Genomic DNA, 23,862 nt, shown 5'->3' on the forward strand with positions numbered 1-23,862 from the left:
ATACTTTTCGCAATAGACATTCAAATACTGGTTTAGTCCTTGTCTAGTCACATCCTTTATTTCTGTAGACTTTACTTGTTGGCAGTTTGACCTCATACTTTTAAAGTTTAGAGTTCGAGTCATTAAGAGATAGATATAAAATCCTTTATTAATACATTTAAAAAAAAATCTCATTCGGTCCTGCTGTTAAAAGTGTCCGGTCTATCATTTGCGATGAGAAGCGTTCCGGGATGGAGTCATAGCCCGCAGAGCAGCAGCTGGTTTTTTCAGCTCCATCATCATCTGCAGACCGAGAGCCTTCACGGGCCGCATGCTGACCCGGGATCTGCCTGGGTCACACGGAGAAGGAGGATGAGGGAGAGGGAGAGAGAGAGCCCCCTCCGGTTCCGGGGACTCAACATCGTTGATCTTAACGGTCACGGGCTCGCTTCTGTGGAAGAGCGACTCTCGCCGGCGTGTGCACGGACTCGCCGACAAGACTGCTCGGAATCCGTATGACGTAGTCACCTTTGGGACGTGACACAGAGACATGGCTGCTCTCGTGGCCCGGTCCGCGTCCGCGTCGACGGACGCTTCATCCGTACCTGTGGTGCGGCGGAGCCGCCCGGTCCGCGGCGTTGGCAGGCGAAGCGCGAACCGGGGCGAGATCACGGGGTCGGTTGGAGATCCAGGTTGGCTAGTTCCCGACGAGTCCTGATCATCATTGTCCGACAGCAGTCTGGTTCGGTCGGTGGAAGTTCGGCGGAGCCTCGGGGTGACGAACGGACTACGGGAGGAGGGGATGAGGAAGCTCGGGATCCGCTCTGGGGTCAGAACCAGCGTCCGCAGAGACACTCCGGATTTAACAGCTGACATGATGCTTGAGCCTGCAAAGCGACAGACATAATCTCCAAAATTTATTATTCATTTGTGTCATGAAAAGTCTCAAGTGTAAAATTTTACCTGACGCACCAAAATAACCCCTGCAGCTGGATCAGCGCGCACTTCTCCACCACTCTGTGTGTGTGATTCTGTTCGGATCTGGTATGAATCTGGTTTATATGCAGCAGGAGCAGCTGAATCCAATCCGATTCAATTAGAGGCCTGGTCGAGGCCTAACAATTTAAACAAAACACACGCCCATAGCATTTTTTGTGCTTTCATTGTTTGATTTTCTTAGATTTTTTCCCCCTAAATTCAAAAGATCTATTAAATACACACAATTTTATTGTGCTTCTGAAAACTCAGTGTCAAAATTCAAAGATGATACTTACTCCATAAGAAGCAGCATATATGCAAAATGGAAGGTTTATAAAATAATATTGTTATTGGGTTTTTTAGATGGCAGGAACGGTCTTTATTATAGGGCTAAGTTTAGGAATCTGAAGTGTCTACAACTTCAATGGCTTTGGCTAAAATGTTGAGAATAAAATCAATATTTTTAAAAATAGCAAAACATAGGTTTAACCCACTTTTTAATTAATATTTATCGAATAACTGCTTTGGATTTCAATAATAGAATGAGATCAAATAATATTTTTAGATATATTTATGGTATTTTGACTAATTTTCCACCAGTTTCATTATGGGAAAAAATATCCAAAATTTATTTGCAAAAGTTATTGTAATAAATAAAATTAATTGTTGTTTTTCTAATGATATAAATTTATTTTATTGATTATTTGCTCCTGTTGTGATTGATTGCAGCTGTGCACCAAAATTTCCCCCTTCTGTTCTATTTTTAAAAAATAACTTTTTTCATTGGCCCTATTTCTCATCTGTAAGTCCATCCATCCATCCATTTTCTGAACCCACTTGTCCACGTAGGGTCGCGGGTCATCTGTAAGTATTTATTAGAAAAATGATATAGTCTCTTCAAAAGGACCTGCAGCAGCTGGGGATCCTAACAAGTTTTATTTAAGTCAACTGATGGAAAAACTTCTCTTTGTAAAAGTTGCAGATCCATCTTGGCTCTTCAGCCCTAACAAACATTCTTCATTTCTCTGAGCTGAAGCCTTTCAGGAGCTGATAATAAATATTTATGATTCTTATACCAAAGTGTGGTTTAAAATATCAAAAAAGTTCAATGATTTTTAGAAAACATGAAAAACGTTGGTCATATGACCAAATAATTACTTATTATACCCCTTCTGAAACAGACAGATGGAAAAATATTGGTTAATATCGGCTCAGTTTTACTTACTAGACTTAAACCAATAAATGTAGATTTATCACACACCCCTACTGTCAAGACTTTTTCAAGGAACCTTATCTTTTCATGATTTCAACTGATTCACTACAGACCAAACAGGAAAATTAAATTGGAAATAGCCAACATATATTGACTTACCTGCTTTATGTTGGACCACATCATTTTATTGTTCTGACTTGGATAGACCCAACATTTATGCCTTTTCCCCGTAAAATAAATGCGGCGATGAAATAAAATGAATTGAAATCTTTACCATGCTGTTATTGGTGCTCTTTGGGACCTTCTGCAGACATGATCTGGTCATCATTTGTTTATTTCTTATATTTTATGTGCTCTAAAACAGCTCACGGACTCCATTAAGGCTTTGTAAAGACACATGGCTGTAAATAAAACACTGACAAGAGGGCATCTGCTGTTTTCTGACTCCACAAAGTTCAGAATCAGAACCTGTGATGTATCGGTTCCACTTTAAAAAAATCCTAAAATTAATTTATGTAAAAGATGCTTTGACAATAAAAATATTTTTTTTTCCATGGATAAAAATGTAAGTGTGTTTTTACCAAAAGCCAGAAAGACCACATCAATTTATTTTGAACTGTTTTTTTTTGCACGTTGTAAAAATGTTGGAATGATCCTTTTCTGTTTGTGTTGCCGTAGAGCCCAAAAGCAGCATCACCCCAGTAATAGACTTACGACGCCCTGAAACCATCAGTTTGTTTTTTTATGAAGAATTCATCTGACATGACTTAACAACGGATGAGTAGTTTTTTTACTGCAGTGAAACAAACAGGCAGGAGCTGCTAAAAACAGCAGAAAGTCAGTATGCTCCAAATGAAGAGTCCGTGCCACCCTCCAGTAAAAAAAAGGAGCAAGGGTCACGCTCATTAATGTTGCTGTTAAAATCAGTCCATTTAGTCCAAGAGTTTGTGGTGTCTCCTCCGAGGGCATCAAGGGAGAACAGCCAGCCTGCAGTTGGTCTTTGTCTCCATGGAAACAGAATCAGTCTTGTCATGCAAAAGTCTGCATTGTCTCTCTACACCCCGTCTTGGGGCTTCCTCCAGTGGTTGAGCGACTGGTCGGCTGGCGGCCTCTGTTGGCGTATGCGTGACTGGTCCAAGGATCCATCATTCGCTGTCAGAACCAACCGCTGACGAGCCTTTCCGCTTCCTCTTAGGAGCTTTGGGCTTCGAGTCTTCTTCCTCCTACAAAACACAAGAATGTCACAGCAAAAGCTTGTATCTCTAATTTGTGGAGATCGGGTGTTCCGATTGCCCAAAGGTACATTTAAAATCAGGAACAAATGATGCGATTGGGTCAATTTGAACAAACATTTTTATAAAGATCTAACTTGTTGCCCCTTTAAAAGACATGTTTCCAAGGGAGATTATGTTCCACTTTTTTATTTTAGGACTACAAATCTACTGATTTACTTCTTAATATATTGGAAAACCAAATAAAATCAAGAGATTTTTTGGGGGGGGCTTTTTGTCTGAATATAAATAAAAGTCTTCAAAATATGCCTGAGTAAATTAATAGTACTTACTTCTTTGTTTTATCTAGGCTAGATCCTAATTTTAAAAGAGAAGAATTTTTTTTATCTCGGTGAGAAGATGGCAATTATCCTAGTGAGGTTTGAGATTAAAAAATAAAGTTAAATTTAAAAACACTTACAGTAGGGCTGCTCAATTAATCGGATTTTAATCACCATTACGATCTGAGTTTTGAACAATTATAAAAACAAAACAAGCCGATTATTTGCTCCTCCCACTTGCGCTGCCCCGAGTTGCAAATGAAGCGCTCCTCCCACAGTGTTGCCAACTTGGTGACTTTGACGCTATTTCTAGCAGCTTTTCAGACCCCCTTCTTGACTTTTTAAATCCTAAAAGTACCTAGCGAACACCTCAGAAACATCTCTGGTAACCCTTAGCTACTTTCTGGATAACTGTCGTCGACATTTCCTGCAGGTTAGCTAAACACTCCGCCTGCGCTCCGGACCGTTCTTCAGGACATTAGGAAAGGGAATGATGTAGTGATGTGTCGGTCGCTAAAGAAACGGCTCCCAGAGTCGGCTCCTTGTTGGATTAACGAGAGTGAGTGACACACACACCGTACCTGCGGACTCCTGAGCCGCTAAAAACGGCGCGTACAGCGCGCTAAACACACGTACACCTTGCCCCTGATTGCTGAGACTGGGTTGGGGTGTGTGTGTGCAGCTGTGGTTGGGACAATTATTACATTAAATGATGGACTTGTAAATAAATAGTTTATAAATAAGGTAGAAATAACTTCCTCACGCTGATAACTAATAACTCATCTTTCTGAGGACACGGTGCTAGTGCACTCTCCTACAGCACCTTGACACGACTCAATAAATGTTACGCAACATTTTGTGAACATCAATTTATTTGCAATAAATGCCACTGTATAATTCTTGCTGTCAGTATTTGCAAGATATTGGTATTTGGGTCTGTACTGGTTAGACTTACATGAGTTAAACCAAGGTCTACAGCCCTTGGGTCATAAACTAGGAGCTATAAGTATATTGGTCTTTTTATACTGGGAATCAGGAGTTATTTTAGTGATCATCTTGTTTCTTATTTATTTTTGTCCTCATTGTGTCCTGAGCAGTTTTATGACTGAATAAAAACAAATAAAATCGACATAAATTGAAAAATCGTCCTAAATAATCAAGATCTCCATTTCAGTCACAATAATCGTGATTATCGTTTTTGCCAAAATCGAGCAGCCCTACTTACAGCAATCTAGTCATCCTGTCAAACAAGAGAAGTTCTAAAAAAAAAACACAGCTCATAATGAGACTCTCCACTTGTTCCAGGACAGAGTTTAGTTGTCCGGCGTCCTGTTAATATCAACGTAAACGACAGGAATACGTACCGAGGCAGAGCTAGATCCACTCTCCTCCTCGTTGTTGGTGGGTGGAGCCACTCCTTTTCGAGAGCGAGGCGATGAAGCTGGAGCTTTCCGCCGAGACTTTGGTGGTTTTGATTGAGAGTCCTCATACTCCTCTGCAAGAGCAAACAAGTCACTGAACCTACAGAGAGAGGAAGTGATGTCACAAAAAAACATAAGTCACCATGACATCACCAGTGAGTGTGACAGTACACAGTTTGCACGCAATCACCTCATCTTATGAGCTTCATCACAGCTGGCCTGAACGTGCTGCAGAGCCTGAAGGATTGGAGTCTGAGTGAAGACTGACAGAAACAAACAGGAGTTACCAAACCATCAAGGACGGATTGTTGTTGAACAGAAGTGCTCTTACAGTTGTTCTTTGTGTTGCTGAGACTTAATCTCAGGTTGTCCAAGTGCTCTAAGATCTGCTCCAAGGTCAGCTGAGCCAGTTTACTGCTGGAACTACGAAGGCTAAACACAGAACAGAAGCTTCGTTTTCAACTGTCACACAGAAAATGGTCTAAAACAAATTACTGAGGGAGTCTTCACCTTTGTCTCTTTCGGGGCTGGTTGTTGTTCTTGATCAGCTGGGCCTTGATGTGCTCTCCCAGTGTGTCGTCATATTTTGACGCCCAGTTTCTGAGGATGCTGGTGGTGAACTGGTCCTCGGGGTGACAGGGCCGACTCAGGATCATCTTCACCATTTCCTCACTTGGTCTGGGATAGACAGAAACCACAACATTAACAGAGAAGGGAAATTAAGGATGTGTGGCATCTAATGGGAAGATGAGGATTTTTGCTGATCATACTTTTCTCTGCGGAGCTGCAGTAGCAGACAGGACAAGGCCTCTGGGTGTTCTGAGAGACAAACAGCTGTTAAAATCAGAACGTGCCTTTTATTTGGTAGCTGTGAGTGTTTCGTTACGTCACCTTTATATTTGAGGTGCTGCAGGATGGGGATGATGGTTTCCAGTGGGATACTGTGGGCCAGGAACAGCTGCCAAGTGCTGTACTGCTCAAACGTCTCCCATTCCAGAGACTGAACTGAAGACGGAAAGAAGGAAATGATGTCAAACTGGAGTCCAAACGCCAACACCAGACACACTTAATTCATTCCATACTGAGGATGTTGAGAACAGAGTCTTTCCGAAACATCACCAGGCTCCCCACCATCACGTGGCACATCAGCTCCTGTAACTGCGCACACACACACACACAGATGACATGTTAGTGGACATGTGGCAACAAGAAGCCTGCTAGAGTTGCGGAGACGCCCAATCTCACCTGCATGGGGTCAATAACAGCTACAATCATGTTGAGCAGCTCGCCGCTTCGCAGCGTTTCATCTGGAAACTGGACAGCAAACACAGTTTAAGTTTTCACACATCTCAAGCTCAGACTGCAGAGGGGAGCCCAGCCCCAGAGGAGCTGTACCTCAGAGTAAATAGAGGGTGTGAGGTAGCAGAGAAGCCGAACGTCATCTTCCTGACAGGCCTTCATGTCCATCATCAGACAGGTGTGCAGATCGCCCAGAGCTGTCGCCTGAGCAAATGACTCGTAGAGCATCATCTTCCCGTTTGCCGCTTTACTGTCGGGAGCACCGAGGAAAACACGTTATTGTTTACACGTGGGGGTCATACAGAGTCTATTCATCAGCTTTACACATCAGATCACCTGGCTTTCAGGTAATACAGCAGGTGGTAACCGATCTTTGGCTGCTTCTGGTAAAGTTCTGCCAACATGTCCAGCAGCACTGAAAACCCGCTGTTGTCCTCCTGCATGGTGGCCAGGTTCCTGAAGATCAGGCAGACGGGTTTGCTCACAGACTCCTCCAGAGATCTAGACAGAAACAGACCAGGAATCAGAAACGGCACCAACGCTAAAACAGACAGAGTCAAACGGAGCAGAGAGGAGAGACTCACTCCTCAGTGATCTCCTCCGGGAGGACCTCCCCTCTGAAATGATCTTTAAACAGTTCAGCCAGACAGGAAGCTAGTGCTGACATCTGCTCTGTATCGAAGTCCTCCTGCAGCAGAGAGGAGTGTAGCACATCTCATTAATCATATAGAGGATTGACAAATATGATAATTAAAACAAGATGAACAAATGCAACATGACTTTATATTAGTTTGAAAACTAAAGGAACCCATCTCATTAACGTTAGAAAGCGAGGTCACTTATATCGTCCGAACTGAAGGAACACGTGTTACTAGAAGAGCTAAAGTAAATTTCAAATGTATTGTCCAGATCTGGTTTGGATCACTTTAATTCCAGTTATGTCTGAATGCTCCCATGTTTACGTGCTTATTTCCTCTCCTCTCTCTCGTCACTTCTGCAGAAGGATGATGTCACCTGTATTCTCTGTTTATTTATGTTGTTACCTGCATGAAAGTGAACTCACCTCCAGGATAAGATCCACAATCTCCTGCATCACCTCACACTGAGTTTCTGTGTCACTGAGGAGAGGACAGCTTGTTTTAAAAATGTAAAAAAAATAATGATAATAATTAGGGATGCACCGATGGATCGGCATTTGATCCCAATCGGCCGATAGCGCCCCTATCGGTTTTGATCGGAGTTTTCAAAATAGATCAAAGCAGACCGATCAGACCATTTTAGATTAGGTTACATTTCCTTTATTCCCAGATTATGTAGTTTGTAGCACTCATTATAATGTTGTAGAAAATTTCTGGCCAATCCACGTTATCTGTATCGGTGATATGTATCGGTGATCAGCATTCTTTGATATCGGTATCGGTGATCGGCAGCAAAAAACCTGATCGGTGCATCCCTAATAATAATCAAGAAGAAAAGGACAAGTGTTCTTCTAGGCTGGTTTGACCCCCTGATCTCACCTGGTCTTCTGAATTTGCTGCACCTTCTCCTTCATAGTGTCGTCTAGTTGGTCTAACCAGGGCGTGATGTCAGCAGGCTCCTCCATCACAGCCTCTTTGATTGGATGAAACCTGAACTCTCTCTTCTTTCCTGCACAGTGATTGGTCAAGAGTTAGTGTGATGTAATTGACTCAGATTATGTACAGGAAATAATAGAGGGGATGAGACGTTTCACCTTTAACTCATAACACCTACATCTCTAAAACTATTTAATGTAGCAATTATGTTTATGTTTATTCATTTAGCAGACGCTTTTATCCAAAGCGACTTATAATTTATAACCTATAGGGCATGTTGTGATCTGTGGGGGGAACCGGAGTACCCGGAGGAAACCCACGCATGCACGGGAAGAACACGCAACTCCACGCAGAAAGGCTGCAGCCGAGTTTCGAACCTGCAACCTTCGTGCTGCGAGGCAGCAGTGCTAACCACGGCGCCACCATGCAGCCAACCAATTACAACCTGATATGGTGCCATTTTTTGCAGATTGTCTCAAATAGTAAAGCGAAACCAGACTCACAGCAAACCCACACTGACTTAATGTGGTGTGGACCGGTTAGAGCCAAACCAGGTTATTTTGGTTCAATCTGAATGTATACCCCCTTTTCTACCTTTGTTGTTGACTTCCTCCTCGTCATCACTGAAAGCAGCTTCTGTGTTGTCATAGCAACTCTCCTCCTTGTCCAGAACATGGTTGTCCATCTCCATGGAAACAGTCTCTTCCAGCTTAACTGCAGGATGCAGAAACATTCTCATTTGTTAATCACATTAAATGTGTTTCCTAAAATTTAAATTACAAGTTTAAAATGCTTGTTTGACATCTTTGAGCCCTTTGGCTGACTGTGTTCTGGAATATGCAGACATGCGTTACCTTCAGTGGGAGGAGATGGTGGACTGCAGAATTCTGGGAATCTTTCCCTGAGCATCGATCGAAGCTCCCGGTCCAGTTTGGGATTATCAAATAACGGAGCGAGGTGACTGCAAGTCAGAAATCGATAAAAGTCCATCAAGGTGATCAGTGCGTGACAAACAAACATGAAGTTGTTATAAATATAAAATCATGAAGTTGGTTTGTGTATTTCTTACGCCAGCACCCGCTTCTCCATAATGAAGTTGAGTGAATTAAAGACTCCCTGACGAACCTGAGACTCAAGTGGGGGGAAAAAGTTAGGGATGATCTGGGAGAGAGAAGAGAAGAGAGGTTGTGTTATTGTTTGAAAACATTTCATCTCTAGTGTTTTTACACCAGTGTTGATCATTTTTAAGCTTCCTGTTACCCTGCACATGAAGTCCAGCAGTGTGGCCGTGATGGCAGGATGAGGTTTCATAGAGTGATGCATCACCAGGATGGCAGGCTCTGAAATAAATATTATTACTTAAGTCAGAACAGAGTCAGGTCCGGACGATGTTAAGTGTTTTAGATGCTGTCATCATTTTCAACAGCATCTCATTATATTAAGACATTTATTAACTATTATTTTTGTCTTAATCAGCAGCTTGTCAAACGTTCACGCTGCTAACTGTTAACAGCCACCACTGCTCAAAAGCGTGGGATTACAAATGAATGGAAAGTAAAAGCATTGAGATGATTTTAAAGGAAGATCCACATTTTTGCATTAAGACACATTATTGACCTTTCTCAGTGGCCTAGTGGTAGAGTGTCCGCCCTGAGACTGGGAGATCAGGGTTCGATTCCTGGTCGGGTCATACCAAAGACTTTGAAAAAATGGGACCCAATGCCTCCCTGCTTGACACTCAGCATTAAGGGGTTGGATTGGCGAGTTAAACCACCAAATAGTTCCCGAGCGCGGCTGTGTCTGCTGCTCACCGCTCCCCCAGGGGATGGGTCAAATGCGGAGAACAAATTTCGCACACACACCTGTGTGTGTGTGACAACTAATGGGACTTTAATTATCAACAATGGTCAGTTTCTATATCAGCCTTCTGATTTATGGCTGCTAATCCAAGTTAATGATTTTATAAGACAAAGTGATCATCAGTAAAACCTTTTGGAACTGTTGCAGCATGCAGGTCTAGAGCTGCTTTGAATGTGGTAAAATAGATTTGTACAGAATTAAGGCAACCTAAAGAAGGAGAAATCACAAGATCTTGCAATGCCACACCCTGTGGAAAACATGGACTGAGTACCTGAGTCCTCACTCTAGGAGCACGCCAATGACATGCACCTGGACACAGACTCCAATGTGAGCAAAAGTAGAGCATCACTATTTGACCTATTCAACATGTCCAGAGGGAGTCCTAACATTCCACACATTGTGCAATTTACATTAAAAGAGTTTTCCTCAAAGTCAGGAAAAAGCGGCGCTAGATGTAAATTATGCAGGAGGACAGTAGATGACAAGGCTGGGACAGCTCAATGCTCCCACGCTATCATCAAGCTAACACGTTAGCATGTGGCCGAATGATAAAAAAAAAAGCTTAAAATATATTTGAAACAATATATAATCAGCATTTCATCTGTAATCTCAGAAAGGCCTTGCCTTGTAAGCTAACATTAGCAACGGCTACACACTAATTCCAACAATAGCAATTTCACAAACTTTTCTGGTTGCCAACGTAACAAATACCGATTGAAATTGACGCTGGACTTGGACAGGAAGATTTTGGACTCTAGTCGCTTGAGTCAGTCTTGACTTGGACTTGGGAAATGGTGATTTGACTACAAAGCTGACGGCTAACACTAGACTCAGGTCAAAACGTGACCCAGGAGAAGGTTGCAGACTGTGGAAGACACCGTGCCTTGTTCCAGTCCTTAAGAGGTCAGGACCATCTGCAGTTTGCTTATCACAAATGGAGCTGAAGACACCATTGCAGACCTACAGTCATCTGTCATAATTTCTATTCAAATCATACAGCACACATCTTTATAAGCACGAGTAATGCGTGACATTAGATATAAATTTCTATTTAAGAAGGAGATGACAAAAAAAAAAAGATTACAGCAATCCTTAAACTCTGGATGTGAAAAAGACAATAAAACCTGCAGCATCACATCATAGAATATTTACTAAGACATCACAATATAACTATAGACACATTACTTGTCTTTGTGTGTGTGTGCGTGTGTGTGCATGTGTGTGTGTCTGCTCTGTCTTCTCCATCCCCAGTGAGTCGTGGAGGATGGCTGCTTATACTGAGCCAGGATTCTCTGGAGGTTTCTTCCTGTTAAAAGGGAGTTTTCCTCTCCACTGTCGCTGCATGCTTGCTTAGTATGAGGATTGCTGTATAGTCACTGACACTAGTCAGTGACTTGATGCAATTTGCTGGGTTCCTTATATAGGAAACATTATTTCTGATTGGCTTAATGAACTGACCTGAACTGGAATGTTTATTATGTGAAGTGCCTTGAGACGACTCTTGTCGTGATTTGGCGCTATATAAATAAACTTGAATCAAAAATAAAGGTCAGGTTTGGACGTACGGTACCACCATGTCGAGTGTCTTTGGAACAAGGGTCTGTTTGAGTTCCAAAAAGCATTGTGTTTTGTGCACGAGTTAGTTACCTATATTCATGATGCTGTCTTTTTCTGGGTTGAAGAAAAGCCAGTCGTAAAAGAGAGCCAGCTTGGCATTGGAGGCTGCTACATTTGACTGCAAAACAACCCCCCCCCCCCAAAACAGCTCATTACAACTTTAAACAGACATGGCGTTCACGCTTGCAGCCTACGACCATGTCCTCTTACCGTGCAGGTGGTCAGCAGCCACCCAATGATAGCCCAGCGTGGCAGGATATCAGAGCTCAGCACCTCATTGGATGGATGGACAACCCCACAGATGTACCGGATCAGATCGCAGCGCAGCGACTGGCTCTCCGCCATGGACAGGTACTGCCTCTGAAACCAGTCCTGATACCGCTTCTGCTGCCCAAACCGTACCTGTGCAAATGCGATGAAACGAGTAAACCAGAGGTGGAAAAACAAAAAACGCGCCTGAGCCATGAGTGAAGAGACATGTTGGGTTGTACCCTGGAGGTCATGAATAGCAGCTTAGTCTCCATGTCTGGAGTGAGGCGACAGGCCAGAAACTTCCGAGACGTCCGAGCTGTCAGAAGCTGGAGGATACCTGGAATAATGACATCACACATGTCCATTTATAGTAAAAATTACATATAAAAATGATAAGAAACACTCAGTTGACAAAAAGTTGGCTCCATATTCATGGAGATAAAATTTAGCACAAATACAAAAGTATTTTTGGTAAGGTGAGGTATCCAGTAACTCAGTTTACCGGTGAACTGAGGACTAAGAACTTGTGGGTTGTGCAACAAATCTCTCCATAGCAGCTCCATCTCTGGGATTCGAGCAACGTTCTGCAGCAGGCGAACCAGATCTCTTCCAATAATCAGGCACTCCATGAACTACACAAAGAGACAAGGTTATCAGTGTGATAAACTGGAGATGAATACAGCTGCTTTGTCTCGCTTTCATCACCTTTTCTCTCAGCATGCCGATGCAGAAATCGACTTCTTTTTGGCGCAGAGGCAACAGGTTTGGGGTTCCATGGTCAACAATAAGTCGGAGGTAAGTGTAGACCGACATCGCTATTAGCATCCCACTCTTTGACACCCACTCCCTTAAAATAAACAAAAATTCGATGTTTCATAATGGAATTTATTTCAAAATAAAAGCATATTTTGAATCTGGAGCTTGCAGGAAGAAATAACCGTGACCTGTGATAGGAGCTACAAAATAAGATGTGAAGAAAGTTTACTTTTGCTCAAACAGGATGTCCAGGACACTCTCAGCCAACCATAGGTTCTTTGCGGAGATATCTCCACCTGTAGGAAAGAAACAGCACTATTACGTTGGTACAAAGCTTCGCTTTTATCACAAAGATATAATCTGCTGGAGTCTGACCTGCGATCTGTTTCAAAAGCGTCATGATAACACCGTCGGCTCCAATAACTCCACTCTTAACAAGTTCTCTGACCACCCACACCAGCTGAGCACACAAAACACACCGTTAATAACCGCCACATTCCAAAGACCTGTGTGCAAATTTCCACGAGTGTGTATTTCCACAGAGTTTACTTGTGTCCTTGGAACGTCCTGCAGTTTGAGGAACTTCTCCATCAATATCTGGTTGATTTTCACCAGGACTATGTTCATCCCATCTCTGTTAACCAGTGCCAGATCTCTGTAACACTGTTCCAAAGAACACACACAGAAAAAGTTATGACGTTTACAGCCGCAGCGATGCTAGAGATGACTGAAGATGAAGATGTGACTCACCCTCTGGGCCTGGGTTGGTTCCGTGAGGACCAGCATGAACAAACCAAGGCATACCTCCTCATGCTGCTGCTGACCTTTACAAACCTACAAAAATTATTCCAAAAGTCTAAGTTAGGTTTGTTGTTTACATAGTCACTGTATATAAGAAGTACTGGTCATGCGATTTGTTGCACTAACATATATTTCTTACGTTGGCAGTGAGTGCATCGTTAGCTTCTCTTTCTGAGAGCCCATTGGTTATTGCCTGGACAATTGCGACACATCGCTCCAATCGCTGCACAAACACAAAAAACAAACGTGGAACACAAACCAAACAACACCGGGCCCCCTCCTTTTCACAAAGAGGCTCAAGAGTCAGAGAGAAGTGATGATGAGAGGTGAGCTGGGAATAAATAGAGCAGGAAAAAAAAGTTTTATAGGCTTAAGCTGTATTAAATGTGCAGTAAAGCACTGTCTGAAATACAATGTACTCAATTAATTAACTGATTTAATTAAGTGATTTAAGACTATGTTGCTGAAGGGGAGATATGATGTTTAAATGGAATGCAGACTCCATCATGTCAACATGCTGATGTTGTAAACGGTACAGTCCTGCTAAAACTATCCAAACAAGCAGGAAAAACAATAAACTATGAGCATAAATAAATTAAAATGTCAAGCATTAAACACAACAAGAACACTGCAAGCATATAAGCACTGTCACAAACAGAATGAGATGAACACAAATATTCCTATCCATATTAATAATTTCAAAACCAGCCTCACTGACACAATAAAGTCTAAAGGTGAGTACAAACAAAACATAAACACAATACAATTTATTCAGCATGACACTAGAATGGAATATTTAAATATCAAAATCAAATCAAATCACTTTTATTGTCACGTCACATGTGCAGGTACACTGGTACAGTACATGCGAGTGAAATTCTTGTGTGCAAGCTTCACTGCAACAGAGTTGTGAAAAAATACAGTAACGTAAAAACAAGCAAAATATAAAATAAAAAAATGGCTAATCTAAGTAATAATATGTATAGTATGTAAGGTATATACATTACTAATGTGTGTGCTAGTATTTTTTTATATATATTACTAGTTATGCAAATTATCGATCAATAACCTCAATACGCTGTTCTAAACTAATTATTAGGCCTGGTTTAACTTAATAAACAAGCATAGATCAACTTTCAAGGTCTAAATAGTTCTGACACGTGAAACAATGCGCATGCGTAACTGTCACATAGGTCCCATCCATATGTTTACGTTGAATTAGCATGCTAGGCTAACTTCCATAAACGTTAGGTCTTCAGATCTCTAACGCCGCGTTTCTGAAAGCACAAATGTCAAGAACACACCACAGCTGCTTCTCATTCAGATTCACGTCTTCAGCAGAGTAGCCATACACCTCACAAGGCTACCTTGCTGAACTACCGCTGCTACCCCTCTGCTAGCAAAGCTAACTAGCCTGTTAGCAGCTTGAATTTGATAAAATGGTTCCATCATGTCTTTGTACCTTCTGTTTCTAAATAAAACTGCTTCTACCTTTCTCCACACCAACTCGGTCCCGGTTTATAAACTGGACAATTGTATAATCAGGCCGCTAACTCGGATCTCCCTACCTCCTCCAACTCGTCTTTGGCATCCAGAGGGGTGGACACCAGGAGCCGGCCCTGTGGCTTCGCTTTCGCCGGTGCAGGCTCCATCTGCTCCCGCCGCGCCTCGCCGGGCCCCGCGGAGCTGTGAAGTGCTGGGACAACCGGTGCACGGGCGTTATAGGTGTTTGTATCGGTGTAATGGAGAGTCCGGGGCTGTGATCCGGGTAAGAACTTTGCTCTGAATCACTTCGGCCAATTAATATGTGTTTTTAAAACTTATTTTAAGAAAGGTTGAACTATGACTGCTGCTCCTTGACACCGTCCGACCACAGTAACATAACGGACATCCGCACCGAACGAGTGGAGGGACGGGGCGGTTACCACGTCGATGACAAACCAATCAAGTTACTCATTAAACAGAGTGACGTAGGTTTGAGCCAATAGCAGGGGAGGATATCTGGAGGCAATCCCTGGCGTGCTATTTGGTGAGACCACCTGCATGGACACCCCTTTACCTTGTTTACAAAGGAATGGTGAAGCAACAAGATTATATTTCTGTATATTTTTATTTTAATTACCTGTTACTAAAGCATGGCTCCTCTAATATTGTCTGATTACTGTGAAATCAGTGATTTCTGCTAAAACTTTTAAATTATTTCCTAAACAAACGCTTGACATTATACACTGTTGTTTTAGTCAAAATATATTAAGTGTGTCAACAATAGACCACCGTAGTTAAATGATGCCAGTGTTGGTGATCTAAACATTTTATTATTTTATCATTTATTATAAGAAAAACATAGGTTTGAGATGTAGTTTAAATACCTGTAATAATTGGGTTCATTTTATTTGTTAACATATCCTGTTTTTTTAAATGTTCTTATGGTAAATTGTGTTAGCTTATACGCTTGACTCTCTCATATTCCAGTCAGAATTGACAAAGATCCTCGATGACAAGCGAAATGTCTTCAAGAAACCAAACAAGTCCAGTTGCCTTCATTTGAACCCTTTGGATTACCATGACCTGGATGTCTGAGAGCCTTCACCAGCATATGGTCAATTCATAATTCTAAAGTATGTGAACAATGAGGTGATAAATCACTTCTACAGTAATATTAAAAAATAACACCACAAAAGTAATAATAAATTTTATTTTTGTATTTACAAATCTTTCCTCCAGATTACTTAATTTACAGTGAAACATTTGTCTTGACTGGATCTGTTTCTTCTCATTTTGATGAAACCAGTTCAGATAGGCCTGTCAGCTTTGACTTTCATCCATGAATCCAGGTCATTCCCACACGTGTCTTCCTTCAGTCTCCACAAGCCTTTGTCAGTTTTTTTCCTGTTCTCCTAGCAGCCAATATGTCCTCATACGTCCTTTGCCCTTAACTTCGATTTCTCCTCTGAGTTGTAGAAGGAAGCAGCTAAAGTCCTGCAGGACCTGGCGAGTTGCCTCTGACACATGAATCTTCAGTGCTGAGGGGATGATCAAGTCATACACATCACATCATTAGACACAACATACCGTATTACAATGTAGATGGCTATGCTAATAACTCCATTTCATTTGCAGCTGTTATATTTCTAACTGCAGCCTCTGCTCCCCCTCCCTTTTATCATCACCCTACATTTAAAAAATCAAATCAGCCTTTACATTTTTTTCTTCTGAGATAATTTAATTAAAGACAAAAATTAAAGGACCTCAGCTACAAACTGCAACTTGCATCTTCAACAGACTAAAGTTATACTGCTATAAGGAAACTATTTTATTTATTTAACCCTTTGAATTCCTTATGATAAAAACAAATGAAAATCGATCTTTTACATTTTTCTTGCTCTTGGATCAATAAAGGTTATAATACAAAAAGCAATAATATTATTTTAATGATAGTGCATGATAAAAAATGTTAAACTAAAAACTGTGAACTAAAATGTGCTCCACCTGCTAGTTAAAGGGTTAAAACTGATCTATCAGACTTTCACCATTAAGAAATGGACATACAAACACATTTTTATTTGAAAGAACAAACACTTTCTTCTAAATAAATGTACAAATTCTTTAATATTCTGTCAATAATACAGTATCCTCTTAAGTCTTTCAGAATAAAATAACATTTTTAAAACTTGTTTTAGATGCATTTATTAAAGGGAACATATAATGGCTTTTTTCCTGAAGTTATATTAAATCCATCTTCTATGCAAAACACATTCACTAAGTTCTTCTTACATAAAGCGATTTCAGCAGTTTAATTCTTGACAGTTTTAGTACCTTCCAGAATGAGCCGTTTCAGGGCTCTCTCACTGTAAGAAACCAAGCTGGAGCTGGCCACGCCCACCCATCTCTCGCTCAGACTGCAATAAGCTGAGAAGCTCTTTCACCTGGGAGGGGCTTGGAGTAGAGCTGCTGCTCCTCCAGCAGCAGCTCTCTCTTACACGTGAGAGGTGGTTGAATGCTACTTTCCCTGTTTGTGACATCACAAACAGGGACTTATTGAAACAACTTGTTTCCGGCTCATAATTCCTGAAACCAAACACTAAGAGAAAAAATGATTTACTTTTTTCCTTTTACATTTGTAGTGTAAATAAAGGCAGGAAAGACCTACATGGCAGCACAAATGGATTCAAAAAGTGAGTTCTGGATAATGTGTCCCCTTTAATAAAGATAACTGGAATGTAAACATTGTTTTACAAAGGGCATCAGCCAGTGGTTAATTTGTAAATCAAACATTCCCGTAACGCAAATACTGATGTCAAACCAAAGTTCACTAAAGGCAAAGCAGATGCCGGAACACGCATGCGGTGGGGTGGGGTGGGGGTGGGTGGGGTGTTCGCTGGAGTTTTTGACAAGTATTTAAAAATTGCGCCCACATTTTCAAAGTTAACACAGGTTTCTTTTAACAATGGTAGCTTTTGCATCTTTACCGTTCACCTGCTTCAGCCCTTTCCCACTCCAACTGTGCAGCGACCACAAACTCACTGGTGCGCCTGCAGCCTCTGAGAGTTTCCCGCTGCTCTAAACATTGAAAGAATAATTTCATGTTCTGTTTCTCACTTCTGTGGCAATGATTACCTTCAATGGTGTCTGTTGTTGCAACCACCAAGTACAAAAACGAGCGCCCAACATGGCCTCACATGTAAGCTGTGTCAGAAAAACACTGAAATTCCACTGGATTCAGAAAAAAAGAAAACCGAAATCTGCCATTTCTCCGATATCCAACAAAGCCGCGCTGAAAGTGGCTTTATTCTTGCCTTGGCCCCCGAAATGCTTTACGGTCCTGCAAGGGAATGAGGTTTGAAGGACATCTGGATTGTATCAAATATTAGAAAGTTAAAAACAGGTCGTGGGATAAATCTACCTAAATTTTCCTTTTTAAACACTTTGTTTTGTTTTCTTGTTTTTTTATTTGACTATTTTTCTGTCCTGCCTCTGTTTATTATCTTCCTGCATCTCCTCTCAGTCCTAAAGAAAAGCTGCTACCTGGCTTCATATGTTTTCACCTCATGAGTTACCTTTGAACTGCAGTTCAAAAAGATCTACCGACCACAAAAATGGCGGAGTTCTCGCTGCACGTCTGCTACACCAGTGAGGTGAAGTCGCCGGAGGACAAAACAGGCAATGCGCTCCGCAGCAGCAAAACGCATCAGGCGCAAACAAAAGACAAAGCATAAAAGCATATGAGCCGACATGAACGATCGCGTGGTAAATATGTTTTTTGGAGGTGGCGACACTTTGAGAATGTTGCTGTGGCCGTGCTCAGGACGCGGCTGTCTGGAGCGCATCGACGATCAGAGTTCTGCGCCTCTCAGCTCAAAATAATCCCCTGATAGTCCACATTAATAATGTAAAATATGTAGAACCAGGATCTTTTTCGGGCTCCCCCAAGTTGGTCCTGTGAGTTGTCGGAACCTAGCAGACAGTTGCCAGGATGGTCCATTGAAAATAAGACAGTTCCCGGATCTTGTTCCGGTAAGATCCGGCTCTATTTAAGCCCTGGTACCAGCTGTTTAAACTCCTCTAGAAAAGTTAAAGTCCCATTAGTTGTCACACACACAGGTGTGTGTGCGAAATTTGTTCTCCGCATTTGACCCATCCCCTGGGGGAGCGGTGAGCAGCAGACACAGCCACGCTCGGGAACTATTTGGTGGTTTAACCCCCCCAATCCAACCCCTTAATGCTGAGTGTCAAGCAGGGAGGCATTGGGTCCCATTTTTTCAAAGTCTTTGGTATGACCCGACCAGGAATCAAACCCCTGATCTCCCAGTCTCAGGGCGCACACTCTACCACTAGGCCACTGAGTAAGGTAACGCATTGTTGAAATGAAAAGTTGCTTCCGAGTTGCTAAAAAGTTGGGTGAAAATAAGACTTTTGTATTGTGTGGGTTTGAATTTCTAACTGAGGCAATCTGCGACTGAAGCGTTGTTGCTTTTAGGAAATAAAATCATATATATATATATATATTTATATATATATTTTTTAAGATTTTAAAATTATTACGATGGTTCTCACCCTCCCCTGTGGATTCCATCCGTGATGCAGTGTTGACGGTGTCCCCAAACAAACAGTACCTTGGCATCTTTAACCCAACTACACCAGCGCACACAGGGCCTGAACACAAAAACATCAACAGGTCAATGTACCCTGGAAACATTTAGTAATACCGTAGAATGTATTTTTGTACCGCTGTGAATGCCAATGCGAAGCCGAAGCTGCTGATCGGATCGGTGTCGAATCTTGAAGTTCTTGACAGCGTCCAGCAGAGCGAGAGACATCCGGGCCACCTCCCGCCCGTGTAGTTTACCATTTCTGACCGGCAGACCCGACACCACCATATATGCATCCCCGATGGTCTCCACCTGAAAAAACAGCAACATTTTCTAAGCCCATCAAGTAATGCAGAAGTAATAACACGTTATTACTCTTTTTTACCTTGTAGACATCAAAGTTATCAATGATGGCATCAAAGCAGGTGTAGAGATCATTTAGGAGAGTCACAACCTGAAAATACAAAGAACACAGAGAATAAATCTAATTACTGAATTTATTTGCACCCCGTGGGCTTTTATGTTTCATCTGACCTGATATTCTATTAAATATGGAAGATAACTTTTGTTACTAAAACAATCAGCAGAAACAGTTTTAGTCAATAAAATAAACACGTGGTTATAAAGCTATCTGGAGAGGTTTGTGATCAGCCAAAATGCTTTTGTTTTTCTATCTTTTGTTTCCATTTCTTGGGGGAACTACTGTTTATTGTTTTCTGTTTCTATCTATTCAAGCTAAATGTTATTTCTGTTTGAGTTTGGGATTCTTATAAGCAGAGCTAATCAAAATGTGGGACACCATCAATCAAGGACAAGGAAGAGAAAAAAGGCAGAAAGTAGGACAATTAAGTCTGAAAAAGTAGTGTAGTAATGGTTTACACCACTAGATGGCAGTCTTGTGAGTGTATTTTCAGATGTCCATGATATTCTGGTACTACGAACCTGCAGCGGCGTGCTCTCAGCAGATAGAGCCGTGAAGCCCACTATGTCACTGAAGTAGATAGTGACGGAGTCAAAAGCTTCAGCCTGAACTGTCTCGCCTCGTTTCAGCTGCTCAGCTACAGAACTGAAACACAAACACGAGTTTTTCTGCTTTCACCGTGTCGCCGGCTGCATTTTTAAACTCAGAATACTACAAGTATAATTACTGTGGTAGGATCTGGTACAACAGGGCCTCAGCTTTTCTTTTCTCCTCGTTATAAGCCTGCGTTCGTTCCTCCACCAGCTCCTCCAAGTTGTTGGCGTACTGCTCCATACGAGACAACAGGTTGTCCAGGATGTTGGAACCATAACCTCTAAAGACATGGAACCAGAAACACAGCTTGTATTTTAAATGTGTATTATAGATGACTCTCAGCTACGGCCACATCAAATTTTAGTTCAGTATTTGTAAAACTGACTAAATTACAGCCACATGTATGGTGGCTAGGAGAAGATGTGTCTGCTATCTTGAACTGGGCCAACTCCAAGGGTTAATTAGCTTAAATCCATCCAGTGATTTATGGGATAATGAACACACACTCACAGACAAAAAAAAAACTTCGTAAACTAGTTTAAATCCAGATTGTTTCTGTTTTCAAAGATATTCATCCAAACCAGATAATGTACGGCAAAATAATTCTGCTCTTTGTACCTGTGCTGCTTCCTCAACAGGATCTTGATGGTGTTAAAGTCGGGCCGCTCGCTTGGCTCTTCGCTCCAGCAGCGCTGCATCAGGACCCCGAGCTCCTCGCTGTGACTGTGGAAGCAGAGGGAGGGACGGAGGGGAGGGACGCCGCCCTGAATCACCGCCTGGATGATCTCTGAGGAATTGAAGGAGCTCATATCACTTAAAAAAGCTTTAACAATTATGTCTTGATTGGGGGTGGGGGCATAAAACTGCAGGATTTTGAGTCTAACTCATTATTGTTCATGATACTTGGACGTCTTGCTTCTGATTGGCTAACAGCGATGCGACTCTTCTACTGTCTCCCTTCATCCTGCAAGGTTAACGGTTTATCTCCACAAATAACACAAGCTTGGAGGAGTTCTGCCATGTTGTGGAGCCGCTAATGCTAACGGTTTGCTTATGCCAGTTGAGAATGTAGAACTGGCCGTGAGCCAAGTTGGGTGAGTCTATGACAATGTGATGTAGATCTACGTGGCGTTTTCTGACCTGAGAGTTTCCCCGTCTATTTTCTATTGGCGGCTAATGCCAGACATACTGGTTGAAGACCACTTTCAAGTTCAGCCTGCATGTGAAACTCAAAGTGACTGATCTTATTTCAAAAATAAACATTAAAAAACTGTTTCTCAGTGTCAGAAGTCAGAGCAAACACCTTGTTCAGGATGTATTTAATGAAAAATGAAGGAGATTTAAGACAGAAAACTGAAGCTAAAGCAGTTTGAGGCATCCTTTTTGCTTATGAAGCACTTTATTTTCAGCAGACGGATGGTTTCTACTAATTATTCAAGACTAGTTGCTTTGGAAGCCATCTTGCATTTGCAGGAGCATGTGCTACATTTATACATTTGCCAGTTAAAGTAGATTACAAACACAGGTTTCCATTTTGCATAATCGTGATATCCAGACAACAACATGTTTGTTTCAGGAGTTCAGATAATAAGTGACGCATGTTGTGTGAACTGATAAGTTAATGATGAGTTGATGGCAGCAGGTCATCCAGCTGTCCCACAGGAATGTAAACAATAAGACACTTTCATCATGTCCAGAGCAGATAAGACCTCTGGTTAGAGACTCGAGGCTGCATTCAGCTGATGCTCACTGACCTTTAGGAGTGAGGGATTGTGACTCGAGGAAGAAGACTCCTTTTAGCAGAGCCACTTCCTGCAGGATCACACTAAAGCTGTAGACATCCCCCTTCTGGGTCCCACAAGGGAGAGGACAGTCTGCTCTCAGGAGCTCAGGAGCTGTCCATAATTTACCTGCCAAATGATTAACACCAGTTAATTGTACTTGCTTATCACACACACTGTCACTTGTGCATGATCCATCTCTTTAAATACTACATTAGCGTGTGTGAATGTGTCACGCAGGTTTAGTAACTCTGAGCTTGTGTGAGTCATACGTGCGTAGTAAGCATGTGTGTCCTCAGGGTAGCTGCAGGTGCGGAGACTCTGCAGGCCATAGTCTGTGATCTTCAGGACGAATCGGCTGTCCACCACACAGTTGGACGACTTCAGGGAGCCGTGGGAAACAATGACACTGTTGTGGAGGAATGCCATCCCCTAAGGAGAAATAAAGAGAAAACTTTAAAAAGAATGGAGGATCAAATTAAAGAACGTGGAAAATATATATTTTCCTCTTTTTTCTGTTAGTTCTCTAACTCTGCCTGTGTTTTTATTTATTTATTATTGCATCACAATAGTGTTTGACTGATAGGTGCAGTCCGCAGTTGCCCCGCCCACCAACACTGTCCTCTGTCTCAGCCAGATCGTTACCTTGACGATGTCAGTGATGAGAGAGTATCTGAACATCCAGTCCAGAGTGATCCCGTCGCTCTCCATCAGGTCCTGGAAGATAAACAAACACACATGTTGGTGACATCATTTTATTATTATAAATTTTGGCTTTAAAACAGTCATAGAGCAAGTAGATGGTCTTGCGCGATGCACAGAAAAGAGAAAAAGTGCGAGGTCTTTGTCAAGAGCAGGACAATTGAACAAGCGTCAGTGTGTCTGAGGACATGTTTGCATTCAAGCGGAGACTTTCGGAGCTTGAAGGCAAAGTTTAGAAGCTGAGAAATAATATCAGATCTTTACTGCTATGCTTTCCCTAAATCAAATTCCACTTTGATCCGTCAAACATAAGACATTTTTATCAGAACATTTGATTTCTCAAACGCAAGGACATGTCTTCATGTGGTAAAATGTTCCCATCTGCCTCTGCAGGGGACACTCAGTGTCTTCGTGCACGCTTTCCCTCCTCACAAATGCTTTTCCCTCCGAGCTAAAAGCATCTGCATCCTTGCAGGGGCAGAAAATAACTTGTTCTGCTCATGGATTCTGCGGTCATCTGGCAACAACCCCAAACCCACGCAGCCCACATCAGCCTGCTGCAGACTGACTTACCTCCTCCCGTTGCTAGGTAACCCTACCAGAAGGTTGCTAGGCTACAGTGCTGAAAGATAACTGAGGTGTAGGAGAAGACACAAGGTATGAGGAAGTTTTAGAGGAAATGCTACCTGCTACCTCTGCAGCGATACGATCAGCTATGAGCAGAACGAATGGCTGATGGAAGGTTATCGACCTGCTGATTAATTAGATCTGATTAGGAGGAATAAAGCATACTGATCCTACCTTAAAACAACATAAAAAACAAAAATGACAGAATTTTTAAAATTAGATATTTGATGAAAAGTTAAACATTATTACATTATTCTTAAAGGTGTTGTTGACTGAAAAACATTTTTAATTATTATTTCAGGTTATAATCGGTCACTCAGAGTTTTTCATGCAGGCTGAACATGAC

General features: G+C 41.9%; 3 protein-coding genes across 5 annotated transcripts in view; all 3 read right to left on the reverse strand.

The window, feature by feature from the left end:
* Window positions 1–136: 136 nt before the first annotated feature.
* Window positions 137–1,041, reverse strand: LOC107394485 (C2 calcium-dependent domain-containing protein 4C-like). Of its 2 annotated transcripts, none has more exons than XM_015973435.3 (2): window positions 952–1,041; window positions 137–866 (listed from the first exon to the last, which is right to left on the reverse strand). In XM_015973435.3, the coding sequence occupies exon 2, from the start codon at window positions 853–855 to the stop codon at window positions 205–207; it is 651 nt and encodes a 216-aa protein (XP_015828921.3). In that variant the 5' UTR covers window positions 856–866; window positions 952–1,041; the 3' UTR covers window positions 137–204. The 2 variants fall into 2 exon arrangements, with proteins under 2 accessions (XP_015828921.3, XP_015828919.3); XM_015973433.3 differs by having other exon boundaries at window positions 943–1,021.
* A 1,853-nt stretch (window positions 1,042–2,894) lies between these two features.
* Window positions 2,895–15,160, reverse strand: ints3 (integrator complex subunit 3). The gene is made up of 29 exons (XM_015973432.3): window positions 14,871–15,160; window positions 13,442–13,525; window positions 13,252–13,335; window positions 13,051–13,164; window positions 12,877–12,961; window positions 12,731–12,797; window positions 12,451–12,592; window positions 12,248–12,377; window positions 11,985–12,082; window positions 11,704–11,895; window positions 11,524–11,611; window positions 9,277–9,356; window positions 9,086–9,177; window positions 8,871–8,977; window positions 8,611–8,730; window positions 7,960–8,089; window positions 7,506–7,560; window positions 7,027–7,130; window positions 6,779–6,943; window positions 6,539–6,692; window positions 6,389–6,457; window positions 6,226–6,301; window positions 6,035–6,148; window positions 5,914–5,962; window positions 5,654–5,821; window positions 5,475–5,575; window positions 5,334–5,406; window positions 5,087–5,243; window positions 2,895–3,393 (listed from the first exon to the last, which is right to left on the reverse strand). The coding sequence occupies exons 1-29, from the start codon at window positions 14,952–14,954 to the stop codon at window positions 3,316–3,318; spliced, it is 3,060 nt and encodes a 1,019-aa protein (XP_015828918.1). The 5' UTR covers window positions 14,955–15,160; the 3' UTR covers window positions 2,895–3,315.
* Window positions 15,161–15,979: 819 nt separating this feature from the next.
* The window catches only part of npr1a (natriuretic peptide receptor 1a), a 51,913-nt gene continuing 44,030 nt past the window's right edge, over window positions 15,980–23,862 (reverse strand). For both annotated transcript variants that reach the window (XM_015973425.3, XM_054745030.2), the window contains exons 13-22: window positions 22,833–22,904; window positions 22,460–22,619; window positions 22,161–22,316; window positions 21,025–21,193; window positions 20,540–20,686; window positions 20,334–20,457; window positions 19,777–19,845; window positions 19,529–19,703; window positions 19,357–19,455; window positions 15,980–16,325 (exon numbers count right to left, since the gene is read on the reverse strand). In XM_015973425.3, coding sequence (XP_015828911.1) covers window positions 16,180–16,325; window positions 19,357–19,455; window positions 19,529–19,703; window positions 19,777–19,845; window positions 20,334–20,457; window positions 20,540–20,686; window positions 21,025–21,193; window positions 22,161–22,316; window positions 22,460–22,619; window positions 22,833–22,904 — 1,317 coding nt within the window. In that variant the 3' untranslated portion in view covers window positions 15,980–16,179. The remainder of the gene's footprint in view (window positions 16,326–19,356; window positions 19,456–19,528; window positions 19,704–19,776; window positions 19,846–20,333; window positions 20,458–20,539; window positions 20,687–21,024; window positions 21,194–22,160; window positions 22,317–22,459; window positions 22,620–22,832; window positions 22,905–23,862) is intronic.

The sequence above is a fragment of the Nothobranchius furzeri genome, chromosome 19 (genome assembly GCF_043380555.1).
Source record: "Nothobranchius furzeri strain GRZ-AD chromosome 19, NfurGRZ-RIMD1, whole genome shotgun sequence".
In the NCBI taxonomy this organism is placed as follows: Eukaryota; Metazoa; Chordata; class Actinopteri; order Cyprinodontiformes; family Nothobranchiidae; genus Nothobranchius; species Nothobranchius furzeri.

Coding starts and splice junctions, on each gene's coding strand:
- LOC107394485 (XM_015973435.3), bottom strand. CDS start 855: ATGTCAGCTGTTAAATCCGGAGTGTCTCTGCGGACGCTGGTTCTGACC.
- ints3 (XM_015973432.3), bottom strand. CDS start 14,954: ATGGAGCCTGCACCGGCGAAAGCGAAGCCACAGGGCCGGCTCCTGGTG. Junction 11,612..11,703: donor GGCTGCTGACCACCTGCACG/GTAAGAGGACAT, acceptor GTTGTTTTGCAG/TCAAATGTAGCAGCCTCCAA. Junction 5,407..5,474: donor CAGCAACACAAAGAACAACT/GTAAGAGCACTT, acceptor TGTTTCTGTCAG/TCTTCACTCAGACTCCAATC.